Here is a 24,521-nt window from a genome sequence, read left to right as displayed (position 1 = left end):
AGTTTTGATGTAAGTAATAACTGTTTATATATTTATAATTAATTTATTTTTGTTTCCTAAAATATTTTGATTGATAATTTTAATCACGTGACTAAAAGTTTATTTGGTATCGCTTATATTTTTTAGTTTTAAAACTCTTTTTGCGATACATATAAATTTTCAACATAATGCAGCATCAAATTTAACTTGTTTTAGACACAATTTAACCATAAAACTATTGATTCTATTCTAGTATAAACTAAGCAAGAAATGAATAACAAAGAGAAAGCAATTCTAGAAGGATTTGTTATGACGTGCAAGCTACAACCATGCAAAGGGAAGTTTAAGGGAACATTCCGAAATATGTGGGATTCCCAAAACGCCAACTCATTTCGAGCTTGATCCCTCCAATCTGTCCATTCTCTCTACAGGAGTTTCTTTTAGGGATGTCCATGCATGTTTTTTAGAAAAAATATCGATACGTACATATTATTTTGTTTCAATATGTGATTCATGTATAAATATTGACCATCTCTATATTCTATGTTGCAAAGCTTCTTTGGGTTAATCTCGAGAACACGCGACAAAACAACCAAAAACATAACCTAACCCAAACATTAACATGTTAATGTCGACATTAACCGGATATCGGACTTTAACCGTAACATATAAATATTGTATTTTAATATCTAATTTGGATATATCAGCAAAAAGTATATTTCAATATTTTTTAATATAACTAACTTGGCTAGTTTTTAGTATATAAAAATGTATGTTATGTTTGTTTATGCCCTTAATTGATCGTCAAGCAACAATAGTATTGCTTGACGAGTAAAGGTTGATTCTCACTATACCTTCCATATCAGCTCCCTTACGTTTACATAAAATCTTATATCATGTAACTGAATAGGACAATGCACACTATCCGTTCCGTTTCCCTTCCGTTCCATAACCTTTTCTTCAATACATTTTTTGGGGGATGGACTGAAGCGTATCGGAAACAGCGTTGTCAAGTTCTTATATTTGTACCAGCTCTGTTAACATTTTGCTGACATTTATTTATTCTTTCACCTCTTAATTAAATCTATTACCTTTTTCAAATGATACAAATTTTTAAAATAAAACTTTCGTAATGATATACATTGTACAATAAAAAGTATGGAACTGATACGGAACTGAAGCTTACGTATAGCGTCAATACAATAAAAATACAGAACGAATATGGAACGGTTATGGAATGGAAACGGAAGGTATAGTGAGAATCAATCTTTATACTGGCAACATCATCAATATATCGAGCTGATTGGAAAATGATTGATTGACCCGATGTCAATAAAAGTATGGTCCACGGATATTTTTAAAAAGTAATGTTCTCTTAATTGATTTTAGGAGAAAACTGTAAACGATACTTTTCTTAGCACACAGCATGGTTTGATATAAATCCATTCGCAAATAAGAAATAATTAGACGATTTTTAGGGTTCAGTACCCAAAGGCTAAAAACGGGAATCCTATTACTAAGACTTCGCTGTCCGTCCGTCTGTCACAAAGGTCTATTTTACGAACCGTTATAGCTAGACAGTTGAAATGTTTACAGATAATGTATCTACGTTGCCGCTATAAGAACAAATACTAAAAACAGAATTAAATAAATTTTTATAAATAAAAAAGTACTTTTACTAAACGTTATCTTGAAAAAAAAATAAACAAAATAAAAACACTAAATCACCACAATACACCAAAACACTTTTACTTTTACACTGGACGCGCGTTTCGGTAACCATGTTAGCATCATCAGCAGATGATTATAAACTGATTATAAACTCAAATATATTTAAATGTAAGAATTTTACATAGAATCTTTCAAGTCCTCGGTGGCCGCGTGGTTGGTGGTTAAAGCGTTAGGACTTTACGCTGCTATAACGTTGGAGCCGTAGTAAGGCAGGTTCGAAACTTAGTCAATGCGACTTTCTTTTAATCGTTTTTTTTTAATTTTTACATATTTTTACATATTTATTTTTACTTTTTACATATTTATTATTGATTAATACAATTTTTAGTAATGTGTTTCTTTATTTTTTTTTAAATTACTTATACGCGCATTCAAAATTTCAGCTAAATCGGAAAAAAAAGTTTGTAATGTTGTATGTTGTATAGATAATGAATGGTACGGAACTCTTCGTGCGCGAGTCCGACTCGCACTTGACCAATTTTTTTCAATAGTTTAACACCGTGAATTATAAGCCGATAAAAGGTTAGTCACTGTTGTTGCCCTGCAGTTTGACGATTATAAGTTTTGGAAATATATTTTTTTACTATATTGTAATTAATAATATTAGACAATGATTAAAACTAAATATTCTTGTGCAACATTAGAGGAATAGCAAATTTAATCTACCATCGGTAACTGTTTTCTAAATGCACCGTTTTTTAATTTTTCATATCAGTTTAATGTGGTATTACATTACACCCCATTATAAACTAATGATTATTATTCATACTCCATGTTTACCTATTTTTCTGAAGCCACCACAAAGTTTCACCTTGATTGCTTCGCGAAGTAGTACGAAGAATATAGCATAATATACAGGGTGGTCCGAACTGTATTCCGGAAACTTCGGCAGCATATTCTGCAGATAAAAATAAGTAAAAAAGTTCGTATAAATGTATGTCGTAAAATGCCTAGTTTCAGAGATACAGGGTGTTTTTTTAATTTTTCAGAATTTTCATTTTTATTTCGTTTTTTTCTAAATAATTTCTGAATTAACGTCAATATTTCGATGAAAATTGGTGTTTGGGAGTTTTTTGAGATGAGAAATTTTATTTTGATGTCAATATGACTCCTACTAGTAGAGGGCCCCCTATAGGTGTTTTAACTGTTTTGAAGCGTAATAACTTTTTGTCCTTGCCTGTATAAAACTACCGAGCGATAAAATATACATCTCTGTGACTTTTTACGTAAAAAATATATCTTAGTAAAAATCGCTACGAGCAACCGTTCTTAAGATATTTAGAATGGAAATAGTCAATACATATCATTATTGAGGAAAAATAAACACATTGAGTAGATAGTTATTTCACTGAAATAAATAAATTTGGGAATAATCATAAATTCTTCTGCAAAAAATGATGATAAAACAGTTTCTGTTGAACTTTTGGCACAAAAACATTTGAAATTTATGAATTCAGTCTAATAACTATTTAGTCAACATTATTAAATTTATGTCAATGATGACAGGTATTGATAATTTCGATTTCAAATATCTCGAAAATCATTACTCGTAGCGATTTTTACAAAGAGACCTTTTTCACGTAAAAAACGTCGTAAATGTTTATTTTTTTACTCAGTAGTTTTATACAAGTATGGACGCGAAAATTTATTACTCTTCAAACCAGCTAAAAACACGTAGGTGGCGCCAGTAGGTCTACCAGTAGGAGTTATATTAACATCAAAATCAAATTTCTCATGTCAAAAAACTCCCAGACACCAATTTTCATCCAAATATTGACGGTACTTCAGAAATTATTTGGAAAAAATCGAAATAAAAATGAAACTTCTACACCCTGTATCTCCGAAACTAAGCATTTTAGAACATACATTTAAACGAACTTTTTTACTTATTTTTATCTGCAGAATATGCTGCCGAAGTTTCCGGAATACAGTTCGGACCACCCTGTAGAACAAAACTAATTTCTATTATTGAGCAAGTAGTCACATTCTAAGCTTTTTTTTTCTAATTACTAATAATACAGTTCTATTAATCTTAAAGCTTAATACCCTAACTAAATTTTTAAACAAATAAATATAGAAAATTACGTACTTTTACTACACTACATTACAATACTTTTTTTTATCAATTTAGACTTTGTTAAAGCCTTAGAGTGATGAAAAAAAGTGTTTTTTAGTGTAGATCGTAATTTTCTGTTGTAATACTCAAGTTTCAAACCTAAAATACACAACATTAAGCCTAGTATCTAGTTAAAACAAAAACAAACAACAAAAAATTACAATACACACGACACAAACCAAGCAAAAGCCTCATACAAAGCAACAAAAACAACTAAGGGTGACGTTAGCAACTCGGAGTGCCAGTTGGGACAGAAAAACTTGCGGGTTGAGTTAATTGAAATATAAAGGCACCACCACACGGACAAATTTGCCGGACGACTTGACGGTACGATTTAAAACGAGCGCGACGACAGTAAGACTGACGACAAATCTGTACGTGTAGGGTGTATGAAAATAATATTCGCGTACCTATGTATGAGAGATGGATGGTTCCTCGGGGCAGCTCTCCAACGGCGCAGTGTATTGGATGAATTAAACAAGATCTGATTGGGTTGAAAGTTAATTTAATAATACGTCAATCTCAGTGTACATCGAGTATAATAGAGCACCTATATGAGACTTTGTCTGTCCCAGCTGACACAGAGGTTTAGTTCTTAGATTAAATATGGAAAAGATACAGAATATTTAGTTGAAAACGTCCGCAAGATATAAATAAAAAAAATGTTTGTTTGGCAGAGTATTCTGGGGATGAGCAATAGCGTGATTTTTAAACCATACTGTTAACTGATACTGTGATTTTTTTATATCAGTGATTTAAAATAGTGACGTGATCACGACTTCCTGTCTGTAGTTTACATAATTTTAGAACTTTCATAGTTCCGACATACCAAGGGCTGACAAAGGTTAGTTTTCGGTCGAGATTTCCGTATGTAAGAAGAGTACACAATGCGTTTATAATATACTAAACAAAGAGAGAACAGTAAAACCGTTGCCAAAAGTATGAAATAAACCGAGTTCTCGGTTTATTTCATACGTTTGGCAACGTTTTTACTGTACTACAACCACTCAGTACTTAAGTTCATAAAATTCTAGGAAAGAGTTACGTAATGCGTTCAGCTTCACGATTTAATTACGTCTCGTGATACTTTATTTGTTTATTTATTAACGAGTCGTTGTAATTTTCTCTATATTTTGTAAATTTTTAAGTGCAAGTTAGAAACACTTGCATTTTTGGTAAAAATAAATGTAATGGAGTTGGTGTTCGACAGTGGTCGCGCTATTAGAATTCTGAATTCAAAAATCGATATCTCGAAATCCATTAGAAATAGTTGATTGTAGTTTATTTCACAATCTTTCTTAATATTTCTGCTATGTTTTCTTCGCAGACAGTATGTGAAAATCTGTATAAATAAAAAAGTTACTCGATTGCTGAAAATTGCAATGCACTAAAGGAAATGGATGGGTTTTTTAAAAGTTTTGAATGAAATAAAAACAAGCTTATCGGTTTTTTCTTATTTAAACATCTTGTAAAAGATCCGAACTTCAAAATAAAAAAAAGTTTCAATATCTAAAGTAGTTCTTGAGTTATCGCGTGTTATGTATTAAAAAGTTGAGTTCTTTTTTTAAATTATCGCGATTACTGACGTTTTCTCGTTATAAAAAATAGACACCCTAACGATATTCTTATAATTCCATTTCAGATGCTTAGACGCATATCTAATGATTTTATCTAGTTATCTTTTCGAAAAAAACTTATTTAATAATAAGCGGTTTGCGATCGTGATTTTACTATACTTAATAGAGAAAAGTGTACCGGAAAAATATGGCAACAGCACACTGTGGCATTTCTCTCACTCCACTTACTTCCACACATGTAAATACCGACCTCAAAGTAAGAGTTGCCAGCACATTATATCAGCCACCGCCGAATTAATGAAGAATCTGGATTACTGGAGGAAAATTTGTATAATGTTGGTATTGTCTCATACTTTTATTGTTTCCAACCTAAACTCAAAATTTAAACATATTTTTATATAAACCAAAACCCAAAATAATTTATAAATCATATTAAAACTTTATTTTTGTTCTTATAAATTTTGCTTATTGTACCTACATGCATCCATAAGATAACTCTGTTACTACTTACTACAATATCCATATTAAGTAACTACGCACTTTAATACTCATTAAATACTTACATAAAAATGTCAACAAATGTGAAATTAATATTTAATTTGAATTGAATTGACTGATTTGAATTAATTGATTTTTAAAAAAATGAATCGATTTTTATCTTCATACATACTTATCGATTTTGCTGCCTCAACAACCTTCCCTTTTACTGCTTTCAAAAGCAAAATATCTTGCCTAGAAACATCGTTTTCTTCTACACGGTAAATACTTTTTGATAAAGATTTAACAGCATTACTAACTTTAATTTTCAACACAATATTGTTATACTCTGTTTCACTTAAGTCGTCTTTTTGTTGTTCAGTTTTCTTTGTTTCCAATACCTAGTATTTTCTCTTCAATTTGTCTCTGCCTTATTATACTCTTCAGTTAAACCAGAGATTACAATTTTTTTATTTTGCACATGGTTTGATTTTTTTATTTCTTCTTATAGATATGATTTTTTTGTTTTTGATATTTCAGATTTTTTATATCTGAAATATTACATTTCGGAACAGCAAAAAATGGAATGTAACATATGGCACAGAAATGTGAAAAATGAACAGTATTCTTCCTTGTCAGTGCAATCCAATTTTACATTTCTTCAGCAAGAGTCGTATAGTTGGCTCTATTTTTTAGCAATATACGATACTTCTCACTCCTGTACTACAAAGAAAATACTACATACTGCATCTAACCGTCCACCGTCCAAGAAAAATGCGGACTTTCATTCATTTGTCTCTGAATTTTGTTGGCATCCGGGATAAAGTGGTAAAAATAGTAAAATTGTCCGGTTGACAAGACATGCCGAGCTACGGTGTGTCCGATTTGGTGCCGTGTCCGAATTAGAGAAGTTCTACTGCATTACAAGTCGCAATATTTTCATTTAACTGCTTATAAACTTTCACAATTTACATGTTTTTATCTATTTGTTAATTTTTAAAACAGGTCAACACGCGTTGTATTAGAAAAAATAAGACTAATAAGTAAATCATATAATCATAAGTATATCTTTACGGTACGGCCTTTCGTTGTTTAGTTTTCGTAGGCATTCTTTGACCAACTTCGAATTGATAATTTGTTAGTGTCCACCCTATAGAATTCATTAAATTCACTTAAAGCGCATTGGCTGACAGTAGCCTTGACTAAGAATAGCCAATAATCAAGACCCGCGCAGATCCAAAAATGAATGCTGTCTTGAAGCGTCAAGATTTCACTTCATTGCAAGCCCTGCTTGATAATGTATATCAATAAAGGGACCACTCTGTCTCCAACATCAGAAGTGGGATACCCGTGTTTACTCCACAATAAACTGTCCTTTGATGGTTACTGAGTCGATCGCTTTTAATGCTTCTTGACTATTATCTCTTGTTTCCGATAAGTTTCTATCTAAGATAAGTTGTTTTAGATTTGATATGAACTAATATGCCGTTCTAAAAAACAGTGATTAAATCACAGATTTTGATATATCGCTCATCACTAGAGTATTCTACTCGTTTGTTAAATTGTGGATACTCGAAATACAGCTCTTTGTAAACAAAGCTGTACTTTTTATAGGTAAAAGCTTGTTTGTATATTACGCGGACAAATATTGTATCTTTTAGTATATTTAATCAAAAAATTACTTAGTTTAGTTCTAGCTACTTTAGTTTCTTGCTTTGACGGAAATCCTCGATTATATTCTTAAAGTAGTGCCTTAATTTTTGTTGTTGTTAGACGAAAAGAATCAAAGATTTCAGAGAAAACAGGAAAGCACAATACCAACAATATTCTAACTACTAATCTATCTAGTTTTTTTCACAGCTATGTTTACCAGCTAAACATGTATTAGCTACTGGTTAAATTTATTCTTCTTTTATATATCTAAACACTAATGTTCATTTCTTTCCTTTTGTTCTTTGAAGATATAGAAAGTTTTTCTACAGTATATTGTCTTTGTTCGTATAGATTTTTATTTAGATTCAATTTTAAGGATTGTCTTGATTTTTTTCTACCTTACGGTTAATAATATAGAATATTTTAATGTATATCAAGTCGATTTTTGACCGTAAGAAATAAAAGTAATACAGATTTGTGATTTTTTTATTGGGAAGTGTCCGCCAGTAAAGTAAATCGAATTTTGATATTAGGTGAATTTTTTAGTTGTGTCTTTAGAAATGACTGAATTATCAGGGTTTAACATTTTTAGGATCTTAATATAAATATTTTTTTTAATGTTTTCAGTGGTTACCAATTTGTTTATTTTAAATATTGGAATAAAAAAGATTAAGGTAGGTTTATAATGCTATATCCATGTATTTAAGCATTCATACTGAATAGACATAATGAACCCTATTTTTGGCAGTTCTGTTTGACATTTCAACTGACATATTTGAAATTTTGCGGATTTGTTGTGCTTTTCTGAGTTTACTCTATGGTGTTCATTATTTGATTTAAAAATAGTTTTGTTTAGATCTTTGAATAAGAAGACTAAGGAAGGAGCATATCAAAAATCTTAGGTACACCGCGATGGGCCTCAAATATGGCCGACTTAAATTCCGGTTTATCAGTGCCGTTCTAATTTTATTTAAAACATGTAAAACTATGATGTAGGGTAGACGTGGGATAGACTCAATAATTTGTTATTTTATTTTACGTTGTGAATAAATGTTGGTAGTTATTAAAATTGTTATAAAAATATATAATTCTAATAAAAATAGATAAGTTATAATAAGTATTTATTAACACAAACATCCGATACGCTACTGAAGCAGGTAAGTCAAATTAACGTATCAAACACTGCTAAAATTTAATTAACAACCATTTTTGTTTATATCATAACACTAAATTGTATGATGCACATATTTTTAAAAAACAATGTGTTGGAATACATAACATATATATTAGTTAGTAATTTTATTTTTATCTACAACCGTTTAGTTATAAGGTTTTTACATCACTATTTTTTTGGTATTTCAGTTACGTTGAGATTCATAACACAATTAGTGGTGTTATAAATCTATAACACAACTAGTTTATAATGACAATTTAGACAATTCCCCACAAGTATAATTAAAAAAATGTGACAAATGTCATAGTTAAAGGTGGGCGACTAATAAACGAAAATTAAAACAGCATTTTCTTATTTTTCGGTTGTAGATAAAACGTTGTACATGACACGTGCGTTTAAACATGATTCCAACACTCGTGTGATCAGAACGACTCAGTCTATGACCTCGTCGTTCTAATCGTTCACACTCGTTGTTGTAATCATGTTCATAAACACACTTGTACTGTAAATAACTATTATAAGTTAATAAATGTCTCGGTCGGAGGGGTCGGGGGCTTGTCGGACGACGAGATTTAGTTAGGTTAGAGTCTTACTGGCCTTACTCTTCTTTATTTTGAAAAAGGCGTTTACTGCATTGAGGATGATTTAATATCGATTTTTTATTGAGTAGAACTGGTGCAGATCGAAACATTTGAAAAAACAATTTTTTGGAAATAGATATGTGGATCTGGAAACTTTCTATTCTTTTCTGGTTTTTCTATATAAGGTATTATTTTTTGACAAATTTTATGTCAATTCTCAGTAACTGACGTCTAGAGTTCTATCTCGTCAAAAATAGCATCGATAGTCATTCCTAAGCCGCCTTTGACGCCGTTTTTTCTCGATCATACGGTACTTGCTTAAATTTTTGTTAAACCCAATATATCATGTTAAACATTTTGTTACATGTTTTTTTTTGCATATTAAATTTTGATTTAACTATTTCTTTACATACGTTTTTAAATAAACTATCTTAACCATAATATTAGAAGTTCTCTATCTTATATGCTGATTGACATTTTTCATACTATTATACCGTATGATCGAAAAAAACGGCGTCAAAGAAGGCCGGGTATTGAGAAACGATGATAATTTTGGCGAGGTCAATCTCTAGAAGTCATTTACTAAAAACTGCCATGAAACTTTTGAAAGCAAAAACGTTTCCAGACACACAAATCTCTTTCAAAAAAAAACTACACCATTTAAAAATATTTTTTATTCAATATAAAAATAAATATTGTAATCGCAAAACATTTTCCGATGCACGTTATCAACCATATCGACATCGACACTAAAGTCTATAAACCTGACTTTAATGATTGTAACAGATATTTTATTTAGATTAAAGCTGCAAAAATTAGTTTAAACCGAATTTTATTATCGTTATGTTGGTCACATTGCGCCGTGTTTAGCAATGTTGTCCTATATTATTTGACAATTATCCTAGTGTCAGTCATTATTTTGTATAATATCGAGTTATTGTTGAATCTCTGTGAGTAATTTTCGTTTTTTTGCCTATTTTCATAGTCTTTTTTTTAAATTGCACGTTTAAGAACAAACAGTTCTTTTAAGAACTAAATTTTTGAGTTTTTGTATAGCATTTCTTAAAATTGTATGTTGAAAATGTGCCGAAGCATTTACACAGTCGAAGCAAAGAGCTTGGAGCTTCCCTATTTTTTTTAAAACTATTTTGAACGAGAACGTGACAATAAAGATACTTTATTATCCTTGACTGCAGTCAGAAAAGTAAGTTTGATTGATAAGCACATTATATTACTTTCAAAGTTAGTTTTTATTAAATTCTGTGATTATTAGTTTGTGCATTAATAGCACCCTCTTACTTGTTATTACCATTTATGGCGTTGTAAGATGTAGATCAATAAATAAGTAACCCATAATAACGCTTATAATAAAGTAAAATAAGTTATAAAACAAATAAATCAATTAATCACTAAATATTAGTTATTAAATTAAAAATAAAACGTAAAACTCTTTAAAAAATGATATACTAAATATTTCGTTTGTGAATTTTAAATTAAGATTCATCTCATAAATCCATCACAATCTGGCAGCCCTGTCGCAATCGCTTGTCACTCAAAGTTGATCACGTGCATCGGAAATTGTTTTGCGATTACCATAACAACCTTCTTAAGGCTATTAAGAAGTCAGCGCCATTAAGAAATAAAGAAGAGTACAGGCCGAGACATCTAGGGCTTGACCTCGCCAAAATTATCATCTATTGTCATTCCCAGCCAGTCTTTGTCACCGTTTTTTTTTCGATCATACGGCGCCTTTCTATATTAGTCCATTTTTAGTAAATTCCATAAATTATTTTTAATAAATTCTTTTAATAAGATCCTAACAACATTTAGTTATATATACAAAATAAGTCTTTAGTATAACAATAAATAAATCTAGTATTTTTAAAAATATTGTGAATATGTTTGTTAAGTTTTTCTTTCTAAAAAAACTTTTGAAAAAAGAATTTTTGTTAAAAAATGAGATTCTCTAAAGAGGTTTATCAAAAATAAGGTTTACATTTGCAAAAAATAGTGATTGTTTTATGTTTGTTACCTTGTAGTTGTCTTATTTTGTATGTTACTTTATATATGCTTGTAAAAAGTGTTGATAATAGTAGCTGTTATATTTTTGATTAAAATTATAACACATTATTGACTCTTAAAACTGTGTATGCTTTGTTTTAACAGCTAAAATAAAGAACTGACTCTCTTGTTTAATGTGTTACTTTACCTGTGTCTTTTGATGTGTATCAGAATTACATCCTGTATAGTAATTATTAAGATATACATATATTTTTACGATAAAAAATGCAAAGGCTAGAATTAATCGAAAGCCATTCATAACCAAAAATATCACAGAGAAATAGATTTGCAGCGGTGTATTTCGAGGATATGTAGAGTGAAGTGTAAAAACAATACCTCCTAAAATAGTGAGGCCTCGCTTTTATAATTCGAAGAGAAATTAATATCGTCATATCGAGTGACAGTATACCTTTTTGTTGTAATGACAGGAAGATTAAATATAAATACACATTTAGGTTGGAGAGTATGAAAGAGTGTAAAATTTAAGGTCTTGTAAGATAATCTATTAAGGATTTTATTATTTTGTTCTTACTAAGATATTATTTTATCGAATAGATATATATCTTTTCTTCCGAAAAAAAAACCTCAAAAGATAGTATATAAACCAATTACTAAAGAATACAAGGACACGTAACGCTGGACAGAATTAGTGCTGTTAGACGCTATTTTTTGGAGACAGCGGATGTGTCAACAGCGACAATTTTAGCGATTTTTATTAGTTTGTTGTGTATAGTGAACTTTGTATAAACTTTATTAAAAAAAGTAAAGAAAAGTAAAGAAAAGTAAAGATTTCAGTTAACGTCTCCTTTTTCCCTTACCGACTTGGCAAGTATCTAAATCGATTCTTACTCACGAGATATCCGATTTCATCCGGCCTCGAACCGGCGTGAATGAGCAGTGTGTGTCAATAGATTTTACACTTTTGCCTTTTTTTGGACAACAGCACGATACAGAGTTTTGAACCGGTCACCCGTCCATCGACTAGTATCGTCTTACGTCGCTTAACTTCGCTGTTCTAATGGGAACCGGTGTTTGGACGTAGCTGGGCCGTTGCCCTAAACTTTATTACAATGGTGATTTGTTCTGCTTTCAAGTGTAAAAGCCACAAAGTTAAGAAAAAGCCAGGAGTTACGTTTCATAGGTAAATAAACCGTCCACTCCGCCTTTTTGGCGTTTTCTTATTGAATTTCATAATTATTTTTTGAAATATTATACTCGTATGTACTTGATATGTGCTATACGTCGATACTAGTTTTGTACATTTTGTTAACATTTTAATACTTTTTTTTTGTAATTAATTAGTATGAAACTACAGATCACACCATAGGCGTAGTCAAAACATTTATCAAAAATATAAATATCTCTTCAAACAGCTAAGTTAAGAAAAATATGTAGCACGGCACTGTTTGGAGACAAGGTAACGATTTGGTCTTGGATGATATTGGTCCTTGTAATTTTTAGTCATTGGAATTTCTCAAATTTATTGCTAATCAAACGACCAAATTCAGAATGTCAACTATTTAAATAATTAATTATTGATTGCTCCGTATATATTGTTGTAAATAAACTAAATAACAATATCCATAAAAATTTATCCATTAAAGTTAGCTTAAAATATCACAGTTTGACTTTAAATATCTACAAACCAATTAAATCTATTTTTATGTAGTTATTTATACCTGTTAGTAATGACGTCAAAAGTACCAAAACCCAATATTTTAGGGGGTATTGTTCATAGCCACGTTGACTATTAAATTTTAAGCTTTCCTTTTTCCTTTACAAGTCAAAAAGTTTCACCGATCGAACTGTCAGATAAAAATGCTAACACAGTCATGCTTAAAGCTAGATTTGTACAATGATAAGATATGGAAAAATCAAAAACAGAAACATTTGGGCATACAAAAAACGATATTATAGGTTAGCGTAAAATAACGTGACTTGTGCTGGTTTATACCGGTGTTTTGGGTAGTTTTCTTCGGGTTGGCGACGAGGGAGTTTTTTCGTTTTCTGGTTCTGAAACAAAAAAAAAAGATTTGTTAAAAAATGTTCAGTGACATTGTTACTAAAAAAGGGTCCTACACGCAACGATATCTGATAGATTTAAACTGTATAGTCCTACGATTCAGTACAAAAAACTACGGACATGGAAGAGATGAGATTTGCGATTTTTCATTGTGCTGAATATTTTTAACTGCACTGACTACAGTCTTGGCGGGAAATGTATTAGACTATACAGGGTTATTCACAACATACAACACGGAGTATTGTAGCTAAACGATTAGATTTTTACAAATTGTAAGTTTTGGGTTCATTGAAGGACTATTAGAGTTTAGAAATATTTTTACAAAATACAGAGTGTCCCAAACAAATAAAAAATATTATAGTTGTATTTTTTTAAATGGAACACCCTGCATATTTTTTTTAGAATCAGATGCACAGTTTAATTGTCTATCAAATTGTATTATACCATTTTTATCTATCTCTTCAAGTTTTCGTAGAAAATGTATTTTCTTATAATTTGGACCTCATTTATCATTATACCCATGGAATATTGATATTTTAGATTTTTTAAAGCAACATATATACAAAATGTACAGGTGGTAAAAATAATAATATTGCAAGCCCATACAAAAAGAAAACTATTTAAGTCTATGTAAAAAAGTATACCAATTAAATATACCACTATTATGTCCGCCCAAAAATTAGTTAATTACATACTTAATTGTTTTAGTTAATAAATTATTCTAAATAAATGTAGATTTGAATCAGAAATCAATATAATAATAAGTTATGAAAATGAACGTCTCTGCTGTTATAAATAAGCATTCGTCAAAAAATTAAATAAAATTTATAAGTTGTTAATTTTTACTACACTGTCTAATACACATTCAAAATTCAGTTTTTTAGTATTTGGAGTAATAAGTATTAATCAACACAAACAGTCAATTAAAGTAGTTTGAATACTGGAATCATATTAATTGGTCCTCTTTAACAAATATTTAAACAGTTTTTTTTTTATTTTTTAATGAAATAAATGAATTATATCGACAATATTAGTATCTGTACTCTTTGAAATTTTTTTTTAAATAATCTAAAATGTCCATCCAAATATTCCATGGGTATAATGATAAATTAGTCTAAATTATAAGAAATGCATTTTCTGCGAAAACTTGAAGAGATAGGTAAAAAATGGAATAATACAATTTGATATACAATTAAATTATACATCTGATTCTCGTAAAATATACAGGGTGTTCCATTTAAATTAAACAAGTTATTACCGTTTAAAACTAGTAATTATTTAAAATACATTTTTAGACACTCTGTATAAGGTAGTACTTATAATTTTCATTACTGCAACACAAAATTTAGTAAATAGGAAAACTTCAGTAAAATATTTGGTTTTAAAAACTTAAATACGCCTAGAGAAATAAAGCATTAAAATTGTTACTGTATTTTGGCAAAAAACGTAAATATTTCAAAAACGGTAAGATTAAAATGCGGTTAACCTTAATCAAATTTATCTTTATTTTAATTGTAGAAACTAAAAATGTAATAGTATACAAGGCATTCAATTTAAAAAATAAAACTTTGATATTTTTTATTTATTTGGGGTATCTGTATCTTAGAAAAATATTTTTAAATTGTCGCTCTAATAGTCCTTCAACGAACCAAAAACTTACAATTTGTATAAATCTAATCGTTTAGCAACACTAATCCGTGTTTTATGTGGTAAACAAACCTGTAGACTGTCGAAATTATCTGTTATAAAATCTGAATATGTAATGTGAATAAAACGCTATCGATTTGGTCTTAAAGGGACCCTACACGCAACGATTTTATGCGTATGCCAAATCGCAAAGTTCAGATCTTGAGAATTATTCTTCTTATTATTATTTTTTTCCAAGTAATATTTTCCATTTATGGCCACATACCGACACCCAAGTTTCACATTAATATCCTTGATGAGATTATCGATCTGCTTTTCCAGACCCTTGTCCCGTGCTCAGAAACGAATGGACAGAATCTTTCCAAGTTTTAATGGATAATAAAGTTATTATCGCACGGGAAGGTCCCTTGGGAATCCGTCATCTTTCGCAGACGACAGAAGTAATATTAGAAGGAAACAACGAAGATTGTAAGGAGGCCGAGCTCAAGAATGGACCAAAATTATTTTTATATCAGGTATTCTACGTCTTTGATGGTTATTTTACAGTGGCGTGTACAATTGGCAAAGTTATAAAATAACAATAGGTTGTAGATTAAATGGGAGGTAGAAATATAATCACCGCAACCTTATAAATCTGTCGTGACCCCCTTTCTTGAGTTATAACTTATCACAGTCTCGGGGATTTGATAAAAGCCATTATCCTATATGTTTTCCCTCCTTAATAACGTTTACTCCAGCCTAAACAACCATCATTCTACAGCAACAATTTTCTGTGATTTTTCTAAGGCGTTCGATTGTGTAAATCATAAGATCCTAATTAATAAACTGCAGCACTATGGGTTCAGGGAATCATCTCTCGAATGGTTTAAGTCATATCTGAGCAACAGAAGTCAACTTGTGAGGGTGGATACCACGTTGTCTTCTAGCAAGCCAATAGAATGTGGAGTACCACAAGGCTCAGTACTAGGCCCTATTTTGTTTCTTCTTTTTATTAACGACATTGCTAACATAAACATCAGTGGCAAAATATGTCTTTTTGCGGACGACACTAGCTTCACTTGGAGCAACAAGGACCTCACGGCACTTCATAGGATTATATCGATTTCCTATGCGATACGAACCTCCTGAGTCTCAACATTTCTAAAACTAAAGCTTTGTCGTATAAAAACTCGTTGCAGCCTTTTGTACTTAACAACACCACCATTGACGTCGTAAAATCTGTAAAATTCTTAGGGCTTGTTGTGGTTTGGTTTGAGGGGGGGGGAAGAAATGGGACATACATATCGAAGCTTTGTCGAAAAAATTGAGCTCTGCCTGTTTTGCATTAAGGTCTGTTTCTAAGGAGCTTAACTTGTCAGTGGCTAGAACTGTTTATTATGCACTTTTTGAGTCGCACCTCAGGTATGCCATTCCATTCTGGGGTACGTGTTGTGCGACTCAATTTGACCGCATTTTCAAGCTCCAGAAGAGAGCTGTTCGATATTCACTGGGACTGAACAGCAGAACTCATTGCCGGGACTTTTTTAAAGAATTAAAAATATTGACTCTTCCTTCCTTATTTATATTTGAATCCGTTTGCCTAATACGTAAATATGTATCAGCTTCTCAAGAAAGGCCATCTCACACTTATCCACTCAGGAACGCGGAGCAAGATTTTTATCTACCTACCCCACGCTCAGAGTTAGTTAAAAGTTCAATATTATACAACTCGAAAAAAATGCACAATCACCTGCCATTTGAAATCAAATCCATAACATCAATTTTTTCATTTCGCAAAGCATTGAACTCTTATTTACTAGACAAGGCTTTCTACGCCGTAAATGAATTATATTTGAATTGAAAATCGAATTTGATCTTGAAAACACTGGTCTAATGTTTGCTATTGCTATATTTACTAATGACATCGAAATTAATTTATTTAGAGGTCATTGATATTTTGCTATAAACTGGCTAAATATTTTTAAATATTATTTTTATTTTTTTTTGTTCTTTGACATTGTAAACATTTATAAATGCTTATTTTAAACAATAAGACTGATAATATTATTTGTATAATGTTTTGTATTATCTTTTGTTTGTTTGTTTGTTTGTGTACCTTGTTTTTTTTACTTTGTTTGTTAGTTTACCTTTGTCTACAAATTGAAAAATTTTTTGACAATAAAGGCATTTATGTATTTATTTATTTTTCTGATACGGTTTTACAGAGGTTAGTTCTCTATATCATCTGTATATGGTACGAATGGTTATCATCTCGGCGCATTCAGTGATGAGGTGCTCTGACGTTTCCTCATTTTCCCCACAGAATATGCATTGGTCATTGTTTCTTAGCTTCAATCTACTGAGATGTTCATTGAGGAAACAGTGTCCTCTTTAAAACCCCGTGCCAATCCAAAGATTGTTCTTATTTAAATCAAGGAAAATTTTTGATTTTTCTCTATCGTAAGTCCTGAGAAATATCTTCGTGTCTTAGACCGATGGAAGATTCCCAATCAAAGTTACAGATTGATTTTTCCAGGTTCTTGAGTTTTGCTTTAAGTTGGTTTGCAATTGGGAACATGAGAACAGGATGATTTTTTTGATTTTTTTTAAATTTTCAGTTAAAATATTATCCTTTGATAAATTTGATTTTTTTCTGATTTCCTTGCATTTTTCTATGAATATTTTGTAGTATTTCTTTATTTTAAGACTACTTTTATACAAACTAGAGATCTGAGTAGACATCGTGTCAAAATCTTAATTACAGTGAGGTTTTTGTGAATATTAGAAAATGGCTTTAAAAATAGATATAGCGTGTGTTTTTAAAATATTTGAATCTCACCATCGAGTTCTCGAAAACGATAATTGGGGAAAGCTGTCTGTCGATGAGCCCAATGATAATCCATTAAGTAGTTGAATTGAAGGTACCGTTTAGATTTACTTAGCAATCGAAATAGTAGATTATTCTTTTATAATTAAGGTTTTTAATTTCTTTCTAACAATATTTTAATAAAAAATCATTTATTAAACTATGTCCTTTAAAGTTCTCAAATTAATTAAAATTCTTCTCTGAATTTTAAATATTTCTGTCTTCTATTCTTCGAGAATCTCGATAATTAGTTTTAGTTTTTAAAATATTTAGCCAATTCCTTCGATGCCTTGGCACTTTCGATCAAAGAATTATCTAATCAATAAATTTTAATAAGGCGAGAAATTAATTTCCAACTTCTATTACTTTTATTTTTCTTATTTATTTGCAAAATATTTCAGATAGATGTCTCGTTGTCCCATTACTAACTATTAATTAATTTAAATCTTAAAAGATTTTGAGTTTGTTAATATTTCGAACATGTGTAAAAGATAGACTAATCCTATACATTGATTTAGGTGGAGCCCATATATACAAGAAAAATGTAAGCAAACCATTTGTTTATTCACTGTTGGACTTATTCACTGTGTAAAAGATAGACTAATCCTATACATTGATTAGGTTGAGCCCATATATACAAGAAAAATGTAAGCAAACCATTTGTTTATTCACTGTTGGACTTGATTTAAATAAAAAATAAATTAAAAATAAATAAAATGTATGAGATGTAGATGTATAGTTCATATCAAATAAACTTTAAGTCACGTGATTCAGCTTGACCGGCACAGCGTTGCCCACTTTTACTTTTTTTCTTTTAATCAAAATATTTTAGGAAACAAAAATAAATTAATTATAAATAAATAAAGAGTTTATTCACATCAATAAAAGTCAGCTTCTTAAAAGCACTTAAAAACGTAAAGGACCATTACTACCGCTTTGCCTTAAAATATTCTAATAAAGTTGCGATGAGTTTTTTACGGCTATTAAGCTATCTTGTAAACTTCACACTAAAGAGGTTCTAAAAAGAACAATGTTCGACTGCAAGATCTGCTAGTAAAATTTTTTAGGCTTAAAGTATCACAACACAATTTATTTAAACCAAAAACTCGTAATAAAAAAACTAAGATGTTAAAACGAATGGCAATGTCAGGAAATAAATAAATAAATATGGCAACTTGACATATTTTACAACAGAGCTACCACCTGAATCCCCAGCGGGAAATTTAAATTCCAGTAAGTCAGGTCGGCGCCGAATATATCCATGGTTGGCAACAATAAATTTTAAAAAATCGCGCCATCGATTACGTAACTAAAAGTTTAATTGGTATAAAATATATTTCATAGTCTCGTCAGGAAATATTTTCCATTATGAAATCATCATAAAACCCAAATTGCTGATAGGTGCAGTTGAAATACAGTTTTTTAATAAAGTAAAGTGTTTTAAAACTACATTACAAACTTATATTTTAAATAAGCGCATTCTAGTGTTATCCTAAAGGTAAAATAATGCTTCTTCTCTCTCTAGAGGCTCGAAGCGAATAAAAATAAACAAACCGCACAACGACAAAACTTTTCAGCCGTAAATAATAATTACAGCGTTATATTTGCCCGGAAAAACTTTTTGCTCAGCTTAGAAAACTGCCGCAACATTGAAAAGTTTCTCGACTACTTTCGTGTTCAAAGCAATCTAGAATTTATGATGTAATAAATACATATAGTATTCACTTTTTTTTCATAATTTTGCTGGGTGTGATTATCGTGTTCTGCATAAGTAATATTTTTCTCTGGGTGCCAGATAGAGGTGTGTAGTTCGTGAACGAACTAGTTCCAATGAACTATTCCGACCCCAGAATGAAAGGAACTAGTTCCCGGTTTCTCAAAGAACCTATTCCGGGATCGAGACTGTGGCAGATATATATTAATATGCGACGGCGACGGATCGGCCAGCGCGATCGTAGCTCGATGCTAGGCAGGAGTGGGGAGTGCCAGCCGTATGTTATCTGATCTGGACCAAAAGGAAGTAAGTAAAAGACTAGTTTACGTACGGATCGGCCAGCGCGATTGTAGCCCGATGCTAGACGGGAGGGGAGAGTGCCATCCATATGTTACATGTCCCAGACCGAAAGGACTGAGAGGAACTAGAGGAGCTAATTAAAAAACTAGTTCACGGGAATCTGTTCAGTCGACGACGATGGATTCGGCCTTGTCTATTCCCACAGTGAACTAAAGACCTAGTTCAATGAACTATTCCTTTGGAATTCTAGTGCCTAGGGGCTTAAGAACCTAGACTTAAAATAAAACATCATCCGTAACCTGGAATGGAAAAGTTAAAATTTTTTACTAGCAGACCTTGCAGTCGAACATTGTTCTTTTTAGAACCTCTTTTAGTGTGAAGTGTACCGGGTGGTCAACTAAGAATGGACGCCGGCTGTATCTCAGAAACTACTTATCGTATAACTTCGGGAAAAAAATTCTAATAAGTAAATTGACCAAGAGAAATCGCTGGAAATTTTTTTATGCAAAAGCGCAATATCTTTTATGATGTCAAACAGCGCCCTCTAGCTACCATGAAAAAAATTATGGAAACAAAATTTGCACTGGAGATTATTAAGGAAAAAAAGATCTTTTAAACAAGCCCCAGTTTGTTTAAATCGGTTAACCTAAACCAGAGTTATCCCTATTTTAATAAAAGCAAGTTTAACCTTCCCCCACCACTTTATTTTATGAGATAGAGCAAAACACTCTGTATCAAAAAAATTACAAATTTCTCGATGATTACAATAATAAAAACCTTGTTTTCTTATTGGCTATCCGAAAAACACCCCCTAGCGGACATTTTCCGAACTTGAAAATAATTTCCAGCGATTTCTCTTGGTCGATTTACTTATTAGAATTTTTTTCCCGAAGTTATACGATAAGTAGTTTCTGAGATACAGCCGGCGTCCATTCTTAGTTGGCCACCCGGTACAAGATAGCTTAATGGTCGTAAAAAACTCGTCGCAATTTTATTAGAATATTTTGAACGGGAAAGCTGTAGTAATGGTCTTTTATGTTTTTAAGTGCTTTCAAGAAGGTGAGTTTTGTTGATGTAAATAATAACTGTTTATGTATTTATAATTAATTTATTTTTGTTTCCTAAAATATTTTGATCTCGATTGTGATTAAAAGAAAATATTTAAAAGTGTGTGCCGGTCAAGCTTAATCACGTGACGAAAAGTTTATTTGATATAAACCATACATCTACATCTTATACGTTTTTTTTTATTTTTAGTCTTGTTATTTTTAATTTAATTCTAATTCAACAGCGAATAACCAAACGGTTTGTTTGCATTTTTCTTGTATATATCTGGCTCAACCTAAATCAATTGTATAGTATTAGCCTATCTCTAATATACGTTCAAAATATCAACAAACTCAAAATCTTTTAAGGTTTCAACAGCGAATAAACAGATGGTTTGCTTACATTTTTCTTGTATATATTGGCTCAACCTAAATCAATGTATAGGATTAGTCTATCTTTTACACATGTTCGAAATATTAACAAACTCAAAATCTTTTAAGATTTAAATTAATTAGTACTTAGCAATGGAGCAACGAAACATCTATCTGAAGTATTTTTCAAATAAATACGAAAAATGAAAGTAATAGAAGTTGAAAATTAATTTCTCGCCTTATTAAAATTTATTGATTGCATAATTCTTTGGCCGAAAGTGCCAAGCGATTGAAGAAATTGGCTAAAATATTTTAAAAACTAAAATTAATTATCGGGATTCTCGAAGAGACAGAAATATTTAAAATTGCCAGAAGAATTTTAATGAATTTGAGAACTTTAAAGGACACATCAGTGCCGTTCTAATTTTATTTTAAAAAAATTATTATTCAAAACGTATAAAAATATGATGTAGGGTAGACTCAATAATTTCTTGTTCTATTTTACGTTGTCAATAAATGTTGGTGGTTATTAAATTGTTATAAAAATATATAATTCTTTTTTTCCAAGATGTTCACAACACTGTAGGTGATATAGGTACTCACCGACATGTAAAGCTGTGATGTTGGCCTCTGACGGTTTCCTGCACACTGGCGGGGGTTGCGGGGGCTCGTCCAAAAAGTCGCACATCCTTAGGTCAGTGGCGTGCTCGACCAGCAATTCCACAGTGTCGCCGGTGTGGTCCATGATGGCGCACACCTCCTCGAAATTGCGATCTATGAGGGAAACGCCTCCCCATTCAAGAACCTTTAAAAACGTGACGGTCAATAAAATTGGAACAAAATAAAATGGGAGCACTCTAGAGGGTGTACCATTTTCGTTCTTTTACAGAGTTTCTCTTTTATTAGTAGATATACAGGGTTTTCCGAACTGTATTCTGGTAACTTCGGCAGCATATTCTACAAATAAACATAAGTAAAAAAAATCGTATAAAGGTATGTCCTAAAATGCTTAGTTTCGGAGATAGTACAGGGTGTAGAAGTTTTATTTTTATTTCGATTTTTTCCAAATAATTTCTGAAGTAACATCAATATTTGGATGAACATTGGTGTCTGGAAGTTTTTTGACATGAGAAATTTGATTTTGATGTCAATATGACTCCTACTTGTAGAGGACGCCACATACATATTTTTAACTGGTTTTTAGAGTAATCAGTTTTTGTCCGTATAAAACTACTGAGTAAAAAAATATACATTCGCGACATTTTTTACGTAAAAAATGTCTCTTGAAAAAAATCACTACGAATAATGGTTCTCGAGATATTTGAAATCGAAATTATCAATACCTCTCATCATTGACATAAATTAAACTTGTTAACCAAATAGTTATTAGGCTGAAACCATAAATTTGAAATGTTCAACAGAAACTGTTTTTTCATCATTTTTTTCGAAGAAAAATTTTTGATTAATTTAAAAAAATAAAAAATTCCCAAATTAATAATTTCAGTCAAATAACTATCTACTCAACATAATACACAATTCTTTCAATCAACGATAATATGTTTATTTTTTTGTCAATAATGGCCGCATGTCATTGTAAATATCTTGAGAACGGTTGCTCGTAGAGATTTTTACCGAGAGACATTCTTTACGTAAAAAATCACGGATATATTTTTTCACTCAGTAGTTTTATACAGGTGCGGACGAAAAGTTATTACCCTTCAAAACAGGTAAAACATACAGGGTGGCGCCTCTCATACGCCGCGGAAGCTCCAAGGAGAACGGCAGTTTATATCGAAATGAAATTTTGGCAGCATATGTAGGCTAACTGAAAGCATATTATAAAAATATATAGAATTATACAGGATGTCCTCAAAAAAAGTTACAAATCAAAGTTTTCTAATGGAACACCCTATATATTAATTGATTTTCTGATTGTAGGAAAAAAATAAAGGTGGGTTTTATTAAAGAAGCATATACCTAAAATCTAAGGATTTTTTACATATTTCACATTTTGTGAAAATGAAGAGTAAATTTTAAATTTCGATAACAGCTACCTAAATTTTGGTTGACCTTGTATAGCCTGATATTTAATTACAGTAACCATTGTATGTTAAACCAAATTGAAATTTGACCCGAAAAGTTATACAGGGTGAGACAAAATTAATATGGAACATTAGTCACTTTTGTAAGCAAGTTACTCCTTTATTTTAAATGGAACACCCAGTATATTTTTCCGGTGTTCGATGGGGAATTTATATATCTTCAAAATGTTATCAAGGTTACCTACCCCTCAGACAAAGATTTTCCCAGATATTTTAATTTTTATGATTTTGCGACAGTAAATCTTTATTATTTGAAAAAATCTAGGTGGCTGTGTGATATACCTTTTGTTAATTTAACAAAAAATAAAGATTGTAGAGTAAAATAATCAAGGGTAATAAAAAGATAAACGTTTAAAACATATTTTAAGTATTACATAATTAAAACTATATATAAACATATAATTTTGCGACAAATATTAGCTAGATTAAATCAAATGCTCATAATGCTTCCTTTCCTGTTAACTGCATAAAATGATTTCAAAGGGATATTTTCCTTTTAAAAGACATATGTGGAGTTCTACCTCGAAAAGCAGCTACAATAATTTCTCTCATGTTGTCGACACTAGCGTTGGTCGAGTTTTGTAAACACTGTCTTTAACATATCAATATTAACTAAAAAAAAACAGACTAGATAAAATCAGGAGCATTTAAGTATTCTATTAATAGTTGGTGAATACACATTGCATTCACCAACTTATAGAATCATATCAATTCTGTCTGATGTAGGATAAGTTTGCATTTTCGGCAAATTTCTGAGAAATTTTTTTGTTTTAACTGATACAAAATGAGAAATAGTTGTTAAAGTTGGACTAATTAGACAGCTATGTTGAAGTAACGTCAGACATATATCACAGCCAACTAGATTTTATCAAATAATAAAGATCTACTCAGATCAAATCATGTAAATGAAAATATCTAGGAAAATATTTGTTTGAGGGGTAGGCAACCTTAATAGTATTTTGTAGACATGAATTCTCCATTGAATATCGGAATAGTATACTGGGTGTTCAATTTAAAATAAGAGAGTAACATGCTTTTAAAGGTGATCAATGTTCAATATTAATTTTGTCTCACCCTATATAACTTTTAGGATCAAATTTTAATTTGATTTAAAGCACAACAG

At 30.8% G+C, this 24,521-nt stretch overlaps 1 protein-coding gene across 1 annotated transcript in view; it reads right to left on the bottom strand.

Moving 5' to 3' along the window:
* LOC115877840 (regulating synaptic membrane exocytosis protein 1) overlaps positions 1 to 24,521 on the bottom strand; it is a 284,757-nt gene that overhangs the window by 38,293 nt on the left and 221,943 nt on the right. The window contains exons 9-10 of the mRNA XM_030894165.1: positions 21,900 to 22,101; positions 13,304 to 13,362 (exon numbers count right to left, since the gene is read on the bottom strand). Coding sequence (XP_030750025.1) covers positions 13,304 to 13,362; positions 21,900 to 22,101 — 261 coding nt within the window. The remainder of the gene's footprint in view (positions 1 to 13,303; positions 13,363 to 21,899; positions 22,102 to 24,521) is intronic.

The sequence above is a fragment of the Sitophilus oryzae genome, unplaced genomic scaffold (assembly GCF_002938485.1).
Source record: "Sitophilus oryzae breed Bouriz unplaced genomic scaffold, Soryzae_2.0 scaffold_1499_pilon_pilon, whole genome shotgun sequence".
Taxonomy (NCBI): domain Eukaryota; kingdom Metazoa; phylum Arthropoda; class Insecta; order Coleoptera; family Curculionidae; genus Sitophilus; species Sitophilus oryzae.
The sequence above is the reverse complement of the archived record's forward strand: the minus strand, read 5'-3'. Positions and strand labels throughout refer to the sequence as shown.